We start from the raw sequence: 11,589 nt of genomic DNA, 5'->3' as shown, positions 1-11,589 counted from the left end.
TAAATTAGTTTGGACAGAGTATATGACCAGCCATGCATAACCTGAAAATGCCGTCTTAATATAACTAATACAGCGTTGCATTCTATATTAACATATTCTTATGCAGGTGAGTAATGTGAACTCCCATATAATCTCCTCAGCTGCTAACTCTGAAACCCTGAATGACAGCTTAAATGTCAGCATTGTTAATTATTTCTCTACAACTTATTTCAGCAGAATAATCACTTAATGTGCTTGAGTCAAAATAGTAGGTTTGCTTTTAAATCTATGCAAGATTACAAAAGTTCCAATTACCCACCCTTCAGCTGTCAAACTTAAATGTGACCAAAAGCATCTTCTACAATCTTTACCACATCCCATGCCATTGAAAACTAAAATTGTAGAGTTATCATAAAATAATTTAAATTTAAGATGAAACAAAATGCACAATTTGTTTCCTGTAATTCCTTCAAACACAACAAAGTCAAATTTATGTGTTAGAGCGTTTATATTTTTCTATAATATGTCTATTTTAACTATAATAGTTTTTAATAAATCCTTACGTCAGTGTGGCACAGTATAGCAACTGAAGCAGCTGTGGCATGATACATAGCAGAAGATTAAATGCACAATAGGAAGTTTAACAGAGACTTCTTTTTTAATTGCGACAATCATAGACAAGAGACTATTTCATTTTAGAAGTAAAAGCAAGTTAATAAAAAAATATTCTTGTCTATAGAGCACTAGAAACAATCCCCATGACGCTAAACCATAAAGTATTATTTTTATGCTGCAGTAGCAATAGCTGCAAAGGCAAGACTATGCCATGCCACAAGATGTTGCAGCAATGCTGAACATTATTATGAGCTTCCAAAAATACATAAGCAGAAAGAATTAAAAAAAAAAAAATTATTTTGTGCATACATAATATAGAATTAGAAAGATAAGATTCAACAAGGCCAAGCGCCGGGTCCTTCGCTTGGGTCACAACAAGCCCAGGCAGTGCCACAGGCTTGGGGAAGAGTGGCTGGAAAGTTGCCTGGCAGAGAGGGATCTGGGGGTGTTGATCAACAGTGGCTGAACATGAGCCAGCAGTGTGCCCAGGTGGCCAAAAAGGCCAACAGCATCCTGGCTTGTATCAGGAATAGTGTGGCCAGCAGGACTAGGGAAGTCATTGTGCCACTGTACTTGGTGCTGGTGAGGCCGCACCTTGAATCCTGTGTTCAGTTTTGGGCCCCTCACTATAAGAAAGACATTAAGGTACTGGAGAGAGTGCAGTGGAGGGTGGTGAAGCTGGTGAAGGGTCTGGAGCATAAGTCTGATGAGAAGCAGCTGAGGGAACTGGGGTTGTTTAGCCTGGAGAAAAGGAGGCTGAAGGGAGACCTTATCGCTATCTGCAACTGCCTGAAAGGAGGTTGTAGCATGGAGGGTGTTGGTCTCTTCTCCCAAGTAGCAAGTGATAGGACAAGAGGAAATGGCCTCAAGTTGCACCACGGGAAGTTTAGATTGGATATTAGGAAAAACTTATTCACAGAAAGGGTTGTAAGGCATTGGAATAGGCTGCCCAGGGAAGTGGTTGAGTCACCATCCCTGGGGGTGTTTAAAAGATGCATAGATGAGGTTCTTAGGGACACAGTTTAGTGGTGGACTTGGTAGGGTTAGGTTTATGGTTGGACTCAATGATCTTAGGGGTCTTTTCCAACCTAAATGATTCTATGATTATTCTTTGTCATCATTAAAGAGTAACACAGAAAGATTAACTCATAAGTGTCACAGCAACAGGCCTATCGGCACCTTTATCCCCTTTCTGCCTTCTCTCAGAGCACTACCCCTAATTTTCAGGTTTCCTATTACAGGATAAATTCTTACAATCCTCCACTTTTAGACTGGGTCCCAGCCTACAGGATGACTTATCAATCAGTTTACCTGGTAAATCCAACTAAATCCAAGCTCTTTCTGTTCTTCCCTTCAGTGATCTCCTAAGCTGCTTAAGAAAAGAGTAGTTCTCAGTTTAAACCAGAAACAAAATATTTAGAAAGAGGACTCTGCCTCCATGCCTGTATTATGTCAGGGTTTATCACCTCCTCCCAGTAAATGTTAGCCACCTTCAGAATCCTCAGGCAGATTTTATGTCTGTCTAGTTTTCACAAAAGGAAATCCCTCCTGCAAAGGTTCTTTTCTAAATGTCATTCTTCTCTTATTGCTTGTGTCTTAGGGATCTTTTCGTAGGTTTTATTGTCTGTCAGTGACTTCTGCATATTTGTTGATGGATGGCTTATACTGAAATATTCCTTTTCCTTTCTGTTTCTCGCTTTTAACAGAGGTTCTGTAAATTAAGCTGGTATGTTCATAAACATTCAAACTAACATACAGAATGTAATTATTGAACTATTGTAGAGCTGTTACGAATCCATCACATAACTATCACTAAACCCATGTGATTTCTAAGCTAAAGAAATGAGTGTGTTTCTTATGAAAGCTACACTGAGCCTATTGCAAGAAAATGGTCAATCATATTTGTCATCTGAGATTACAAAGTAAGGTATGAATATATCCTGTGAATAAAAACTATATTTAAAGTTAAACACACAAATGCACTTAGCTTTTACTTACCATTACATATTACACTACACAAATAACACATCTCAAAGAATTGAAGTGATACATACCAAGGAAGGCTAACCAGTAGGTATATAATAATTTGTCACTTAAATTACAACTCGCTTATGCCATTCCCTTAACACCACTTATTTTATTCTGCTCTGGAAATATGCTATATTGAAGTGTATATTATTGATTTATTATTAGAAATGCACCAAATTTTCAGAATTATTATTAGACTAAAAGCATTTTGCTTTACTTAGGGCTTCTTTGAAATCTCGTATTACAATTTCGTGGTGGAATGGATTTGTTAACAGAATTAATGTTTCCTCTCTTTCAGCAAAGTCTGTTAAAATAGCTACGTGCTTCACAAATATTAACAAGAGCTCAACAACTTCATGTAAAGCCCACACCAATGACAAAAGACATCTTGTACAGAAAGACCCACTTTCCATGGTCTCTCCAAACCAGGAACGTCTGTGGCATACACTCTGTCGGTGACAGGATACTTGTCAATAATGTGTTGCAAGGCGACACAAAGCAGAAAAAGCAGAAAATAAATTCAGAGATGCACGTATGGAAAGATCAACATTTCCCTTTACGCTGCTTCTTCCAGTGTTTCTCCTGCGGCTGTTAATCTCACCTTGGCACACACATTCCAGGACCAGGCTGAGCATGGGAAATGTGCTGAAGGTACAGAACATTCTCCCCCGGGATCATTATTTGGCTTCCCCTGTTCTCTTGTTACCGGCTAGTTCTGACACCAGGTGTCTTCCTACCTAATTCCCCTTGTTTCCATACAAATATCCATGTCTTGTTTGACATTTGGTTATATCCTGCTGTGTCCCTGCACTGACCTACCTCTTTTTCTGCAGAAATGTGCTCATAGCTTTCCATTATTTTAATCTATAAACTGATTTGAAAGTAGTTTCCTTTTTTTTTTTTTTTCCTTTTTGCTGGCCATCATAATTTGTAAAGCATGTGTAAATCATGTTCTTTAAAGTCAACAAGTAAAAGTTTTGAGTCTCATAAGACAAGCTCTAGTCAAGAGACGATGTGGATGAGCAAAAGCAAATAGAACATGTCAACAATTTTATATGGGATTTTTTTAATATCGTGAATGAGATACTTAAAGGCACATCAGGGAGTTAGAAACACAACTCTGGCTAATGGCAGTGGGAATTGTCCTTCTAAAAAGCTTAGAAAATGTTGAAATGTAATTTTAAAATTATTTTTCTGTATTTTTCGAAGTTTCCCCCCAGTACTACTTGAGCATGACAGATGGAAGTTAAATATCTGAATAACTGATTATCACAGAGAAACGATGAGACAGGGAGGAAATTAAAATATATGCACTGGGAATATGGCTGAAAAGTTCAGTTCAGTTGCAGATGAACAAATGGAAACTTGCTGGCAGTTACATTAAAAAATATTTGTAGTACACAATACTTTAAATCATCCTAAATTCAAATATGTAAAATAAATCATCCCAAATATCACTATTTTAAAAAAAACCTTAAAACAGTATTTCAATTAGAAAAAATATATTTGAAACATTTCAGGTATCAAAAATCAAATGTTTCACTGTGCTTTCTTCACATTAATTCTACTACAGTAACTAAATAACAAATCACAGAATGGTTGGGGTTGGAAGGGACCTCTGGAGATCATCTAGTCCAACCCACCTGCTAAAGCAGGTTCACCAGAGCAGATCGCACAGGAATGTGTCCAGGTGGGTTTGAATGTCTCCAGAGAAGGAGATTCCACAACCTCTCTGGGCAGCCTGTTCCAGGGCTCTGGCACCCTCAAAGTAAAGAAGTTTCTCCTTATGTTTAGATGGAACCTCCTGTGCTTCAGTCTGTGCCCATTGCCCCTCATCCTATTGTCAGGCACCACTGAAAGGAGTGTGGTCCATCCTCTTGACACCTACCCTTGAGATATTTATAAACATTGATGAGATCCCCTCTCAGCTTCTCTACTCCAGGCCAAACAGACCCAGCTCTCTCAGTCTCTCCTCATAAGAAAGGTGCTGCAGGTCCCTAATCATCTTCGTAGCCCCCTGCTTGGAGTCCCTCCAGTAATTCGTTATCCTTCTAAACTGGATGCAGTGCTCCAGATGCGGCCTCACCAGGGCAGAGTAGAGAGGCAGGAGAACGTCCCTCGACCTGCTGGTCACACTCTTCTTAACGCACCCCAGGTACCGTTGGCCTTCTTTGCCACAAGGGCACATTGTTGACTCATGGTGAACCTATTGTCGACCAGAACTCCCAAGTCCTTCTCTGCAGTGCTAAAGAAAAGTGCAACTTCTCTGCCGTGCTGAAGAGAAGTGTAATTACAGAATTGTAATGAAGCAAATGTTTTCTGGGCTCTGAGTGCAGCAACAGGTGCCACAACTTCCACCCCTCTTGCCCGAGGGTTTGGCCGCCTGTCCTCAAGGCCAGCGCTGACATGGTGCAGCTGCAACCTGGGGTCAGGGCTGACACAAGACAGTCCCGAGATGCTGTGTTGAGGTCTGTGCCCGCAGCTCAGGAGCAGAATTTCGGGTCAGGGCCGTGCCCCCGGGCCCTGTCTGAGCAACGCTGCAGTTGTGCCTGTGCTCAGCACCACATCCCGCTGCTCCTGATTTTGCTGACTTGCCTTCCAGGGTCACCTCAGATCTGCCCATCAGATCTGCTCACCCAGCAGCTGCTCCTGCTGCCGCCAAACAAAGATCTAAACTGTTCCTGGGATACTCCTGAAATGAAATACAGCCATGAAAAAAAAAAAAAGTGAAGCAAAAATAAAAACATTTTTAGCAATCTTGAGGAAAACTACGAAGGAAAATTGTCAGTTATTTCCTAGAGTGAGCAAGCAAACTTTATCGGGAACTTTCCTGAAACTCTGCATATAATTTATTTTAATCTTTAATTTTAAAACACATTTTTCATAATTCATAGCTTGAAACAGTGTTTTTGCTGACATGAAAACCATCTGACTTAGCACAGTAGGTAGGAAAAAAATGAAACAGATTATTCCTTAGAACTGGTATTAAAAATGCAGTTCACTCGGCAAATTTAAGTAGATAGTCCAAGCAAAGCAAACCAAAAACTCTAAATTTAGTGTACAGAAATAGACTGGCAGCTCCTGAAAATGCTTTGTGCAATTTTAGGACAATAAATACAAAGTGAATTGTACTGTCCTGGCAGAAAAATTTCCTGGTGTTTGAAGAGATCTATAAATCCTAAGCCTAGAAGCACAAATTATTATTGTAAAAAGTTGAAACATCTGTGATTCTTAAAGTCTTTTGTTGTTGAATAAGACAGGTAGAAGTCCACAAAAATGTGAAGGGAAGTGTCATCCAAATCTAGGTCGTTTGCACAATAATCTGAAAATCATTTGAAGCCGTTTTACAAAAGCTAGTCATTCAGAAAGAAAAGGGTAATGTTTGGCCTTCTCATTACCTGGTAATGATAGCGTTTAAAGAATTTAAAAAAAAAAAAAAAGGAGGCAAAAAAAGAAGAAAACCCGCCCTGCCTACTGATTTCTTAAACGTTCTTTATCCCGGGTGACACTGCCTGAGGTGAAACCCACGCCGGTTTCCTTCAGAGCGGAGGGCGGAGCGGAGGGACGCGGGGCCCTGCGCGGGACACGCGTGACGCCGCGGTACCCACGGCAGCTCCCTCGGCCCCGCGGGGCCCTTCGCACCCTCCTTGCGCAGCCACAGCCCCGTCAGGCCCGACTCGCCGGCTCCTGCCCCGGCCCCGCCGCCGTCCCTTCGGCTCTCCTCAGCTTCCCGCCGCCCCCCCAGCCCCCCCGGGCCACCTCCCTGCCTGGCTCCGCTGGGCGTCGCTCCCCACCCCGCGGCCCCGGGCCGTCCAGCCGCGCCCCCGCCCGCCTTCCCGCCGGGCCCTGCCGCCCTTGGCGTTACCGCGGCGACGGGAGAAGCCGCCCGGCGCTGCTCGCAGCCGCCGCGGGGCGCGGCGGGACGTGGCGGCGGCGACGGGCGGGAGCTGGGGCGGGATGGGAGGGCAGGGGTGACTGGGCTGCGGGGCTCGGGCCGCCGCCACAGCGACGTCGGGTGCGAAAGGAGCGACGCGGGGAGCGCGGCAGGTAACGGGCGGAGAGGGGGCGGCCGCGGCACCGCCGCCTGGCCCGCCGCGGGGGCCGGGGGTGCTGCGGGTCCCCCGTGGAGACAAGGCTGTGTCACCTCAGCTGCCGGTCACTGGTAGAGCCACGACTGCCCCGGTGACAGTGTCACCTCAGGTGCTGGTCCCCTGTGCAGCCCAGGGCGCTGGCGCTGTGGCAGCGTCACCTCAGCTGCCCGTGCTCTGTGGAGCCAAGGCCGCAGCGCCGTGAGGCGATGGCCACACACGCATGTGTGGTGATGTTTTGGAGCCCCCCAGTAGTGAGGGAACTGGGGCTGTTTAGCCTGGAGAAAAAGAGGCTGAGGGGAGACCTTATCGCTGTCTGCAACTGCCTGAAAGGAGGTTGTAGCATGGAGGGTGTTGGTCTCTTCTCCCAAGTAACAAGTGATAGGACAAGAGAAAATGGCCTCAAGTTGCGCTGGGTAGGTTCAGATTGCGTATTAGGAAAAAATTCTTCACAGAAAGGGTTGTGAGGCGTTGGAACACGCTGCCCAGGGCAGTGGTGGAGTCACTATCCCTGGAGGTGTTTGAAAGATGAGGTTCTTAGGGACATAGTTTAGTGCTAGAGTTAGGTTATGGTTGGACTTGATGATCCTGAAGGTCTCTTCCAACCAAAATTATTCTATGATTCTATATGTCCTGGTACCCATGCCCCTGAGACCCCCACTGCCCATCCCCACAGGGAATTAGGGCTGTTTCGTGCCACCCTGTCACCCGCTACGTGGCTGGTTCCTGCTCTTGCACACAGCCAGGCCTGCCCCACGTCCTGTGTCCTGCTCAGCCCACAGAACCGGACTGATCCCGACGGCAGCCTTGTTCTGATCTGCCTGCCAAGGTACTTGCGGGCTGTGTGTCCCAGTGCCACATCTGCTAAGACAGCAAATAGTCCATGAGAATTCAAAATTGTGTTTGAGAGCAATTATAGCCTGGGTATAGGTTAATTAGAGTGTGTGAAGGTACGAGAAGTGGTGCTGAGTGCAGCCATGGATCTATCACAAATTTAGGTTTATGTGTTTTAAAGTGTCTTGGCAAATAATTGACATCACACAACAGAGAATGATCCAAAACAAACTTTCTCATAGAAATCCAGGGCTACCCTCATGCTCGCATCACTCTTAGTAATCTCAGTGCTGCACCAAGCCTGAAAGCTGCTGAGCTTACTCCAGAAGTTTTCATCTTGCCCATTCCAGCCTGTAAGTAGAGCTGCATTCCCCTGCCCCCATTGATTGCAATGGGAAGATTACAGAAATTGAAAGGCAAGCATAGAACTATTCAGTATGCACTGCTTGGCTGTCTAAATGCACAGATTTAAGAATCTGAATTATCTAATTTTTGTTGTTTCATCAGGTTAAAACGACGATCAGTAACATGGAACAGGACTTAGAAATGTTTCAGGAACAAGCTGTCGCTAAGTAAGTAATGACATTGTCTGAGGGTTGAATATATCATGGAATTGAATTATGTGGGTTTGTTAAAAATGTGAAACATAAAATATTAATGATTTTACAAGCAAACTTGATTCTTTCTCAATTTCTTCTACTGCTGGAGCGGTTACTGATAATCAAGTCGCACATCTTATTGCTTTATCTAATAATTTACTGATTGTTTCTGTCAGTTATTTAAATGTTTTAAATCTTCATACTTGAACAAAAGGGGAAAAAATGAAAGCTATGTGGGGTTTTATTATGATATTAAGAAATGATATTTTAAAATGTCTTAAAAAATAGTTCAGTTGCTAGGATACAGCAGTATAAACTTACATATCACAGCTCTTAAAACAGTCAAAAATCTTAAAACCAAAGCTATTAGTTGCTAAAGCCTTAGTCTTATTTTACACAGGTAATAACTACAGTTGTTCTTCCCAAATAATAAGTGCACCTTTCATTGCAACATAATCTTTTTTTTTACATAATTTTAGTTCTTTTAATGTTAATCTAAAAAAAAATCAATACAGCACAAAATCTTTCTAAAAAACTGTAAACATGGGTGAGATTTGATGTACGACCTCATCCCATCCAGCCTGTTCAAGGAACACAGCGATATAATACGTACTTCTCCATATAATGAGCTAAATAGAATATTTATCTATCATGATTTGTAAATAAACTTATTACCCATTTTTCATATAAAAGTTGCTTCTGTCATTATTACTAAGAAGCAGTCCAAGATAATATGATGCATATTTGAAGTATTTCTTAAAGTAACAGAAACACACCTATCACACCTTATTCTGGCCCAAGAAAGTTTTAATAGGATTTCGAAGTGTGCTCTGTTGTACTGAAGAATAATGTGTGCACTTTTCATAATAGAAAAAAAAGGCTGCTGTAAAATATTCTATTCTGAACAATGTGGCCCTTTTTTGGCTTTGAGGGGCATTCTGTTTGTTAGTGATATTATTGGTAAATATGGTCATATAAAAACTTGAGTTAAAAAAAAAATGTTGCTATGGATACTATTTTAGCAAATCAGAAGCTGATTTCAAGAGTTCAGATCCTGCCTGGCCTTTGTTGTAAGCAACATATGTGAAATTTCAGGCCATTGCAGATGAATCTAGAGAGTGATTTGTCCCATCATAAACCAGATGTTCTAGGTAGCTATTTATTTCCGTTAACTATAGAAATAATCTGGAAGAGTAGTTTATAATACACACTTTATAATACAGTTTGTGCTGACAGTATCCCAGAGATAATGCAGATAGGTTCAAAATTTGGGAAGGTGCCTGAAAGTGGTGGTGGAAATCATGACAATTACATCCCAGCTGCAAGAACACATGAATTACAAATTATCCATCCACAAACATATATGATTCTGTATGGCTGAAAATTGTTAACTAAATTAGTTGTAGTTCATATAACAGAACTTTGGGGTAGAAGATTCAAACGGACTGTTGTATCACAACCCATTTATATATTTCCAATTTTTGAAGCAAGTTTTAAGAAGATAAAAGGAATTAATATTGTCTCTAGAAGCTGGGTTAAGGATCAAAAACTAGTGCGTGTACTGTGTAAGATGGAAATCTTTGTTAATATTGTTCTGCATAAGTTTTACTTATGTTTGCAGAAATATGGTCATACATATTTTCCTACTTGTCAGCAAGCCTGAGTAATAAGGGAAGAAGGCATGAAGTAGAGACTGACAGTATGAACCAAACATTTCTTAAAATGTCAGTTTCTAAATTACAACTTTATTCTAAAGTGTATGGGCAATAATATTCTTTCCGTGGTGGTTAGGAAACTGTCAGAAAAGTACAGATCTGTGCAGAACTCTGAAGTGAAAGAGAGATAAATAGAGCTAGAAAGGTCTAATTAGTGCAAGAATCATTTGTGATGAAGATATAGGCCTTAAGTTGGTAAATCTTATTATCTGGAGTTTTGTTTGTCTAAATTTGGAAACATCTAGATTTTCCATGAAGATAAATAGTTATTATTGACAGCAGTGTATGAATCATCTCTATTTTCACCGTGGAAATTCTGTGGAAATAGAATAAAAGAAGACTAAGAGCTTGCCTACATCACTTTAAAAATGAGATGCCTTTAAGTGTTTTGAGCTGTTTCAAAGTAAATGCAACCAAAAAAAAAAAAGCTGTCACCGGCTTAAGTACAAGTCATTACTTCCATGTATGAAGAATCCATTTGATGTATGCGTTCAGCAAAGTGGGAATGACGAATGCATATGGGTAAAAAAAAACCCACCACCAACAAAAAATTACTTCTTTTTTTAATGGGAAAACTTGTTCTCTGTGTGTTGGTTTACCTGACGGTATATTAAACAAAAGATACCAGAGTTTAACACAGTCCACATGCAGTGATGAAAATAAATTCTCATGATTGTGATACCATATGGTAGCCATATTCTGAGGGGAATAATTAGCGTTCTCTTCAAAACACTGAAGGGACTAAAATAACAGTGACAGCAGCTAATAGTACCTCTGTGCTAGTGGGTGGGGATAACTGCCAAATACATCCTTATGCAGATCTGTTTGTAATGCCACAGCCATGATACAGGTAGTTCTGGCAGAAGAACAGCAGCAGCAACCTACAGCTTCAGGTACAGCTTTACTTTTCCAGCTGCAGGTGTACCTAGAGCAGGAGTGTCAAACTGATTTTCACCTGGGGCCAGATCAGCCTCGCGGTTGCCTTCAAAGGGCCGGATGTAATTTTAGGACTGTATAAATGTAGGAGTAATTACATTTATACAGTCCTAAAATTACATTCAGCCTTTTGAAGGCAACCGCGAGGCTGATCTGCCACCTGGTGAACATCAGTTTGACAACCTTGGCCAAGAGGATACAGGTAAGGAGGTAGGCAGAGGAGGTGAAGATAGACTGAGAAGATGTTTCAGAAGGGATTTTTCCTTCAACAGGTCCCCTTTATATATTGGTGGTTCTAGGTTCAAGAAATACACAAGAACTTGAAGACAAATTTTTCTAGCAACAGCTGCAGAATTTGCCTTGTGGAGGATGATCTGAAAATGATGGGTGGAACTTAAAAGAGAAAGATGGTCAGCCATGATAGTTCTGAAAGGGTAGCCTGGTGATCCAGGCTAGAGTTTGCATTTGCACTTGCCTAACAATATTTAGATGACCCATGTGACACACAATAAATAAAATACCTGTCTCTGAAGGCTAAAATCAGACAGCTGAGTCATTGCTAGTGGTTCACCAAAGTATTGCCATCTGCTAACACGTGAGGCCGGAAGGGCCCTGGTCCTAATAACAGTGTCATAGAAAAGGTAGTCCTGATGCAGTATTGCTTCATTTTCTGATTTTAAAATCCCATTTTGTATTCCACCCATAATCAAAGTTTGCTGCATTGTTAATGCTCCTTTGATGTGAGTTTCAGGTCCTTGAGTAGTGGGCATTTTTGTTTTGTGATACACACATCAC

The 11,589-nt window shown here is 41.7% G+C and overlaps 1 protein-coding gene across 1 annotated transcript in view; it reads left to right on the top strand.

Moving 5' to 3' along the window:
* The first annotated feature begins 8,072 nt into the window (after window positions 1-8,072).
* The window catches only part of DEUP1 (deuterosome assembly protein 1), a 43,936-nt gene continuing 40,419 nt past the window's right edge, over window positions 8,073-11,589 (top strand). Inside the window, exon 1 of the mRNA XM_065658260.1 lies at window positions 8,073-8,116. Coding sequence (XP_065514332.1) covers window positions 8,073-8,116 — 44 coding nt within the window. The remainder of the gene's footprint in view (window positions 8,117-11,589) is intronic.

Source organism: Caloenas nicobarica, chromosome 1, assembly GCF_036013445.1.
Source record: "Caloenas nicobarica isolate bCalNic1 chromosome 1, bCalNic1.hap1, whole genome shotgun sequence".
NCBI classification, from domain to species: Eukaryota; Metazoa; Chordata; class Aves; order Columbiformes; family Columbidae; genus Caloenas; species Caloenas nicobarica.
Note: the sequence above shows the minus strand (reverse complement) of the source record. Positions and strands in the feature narration are given on the sequence as shown.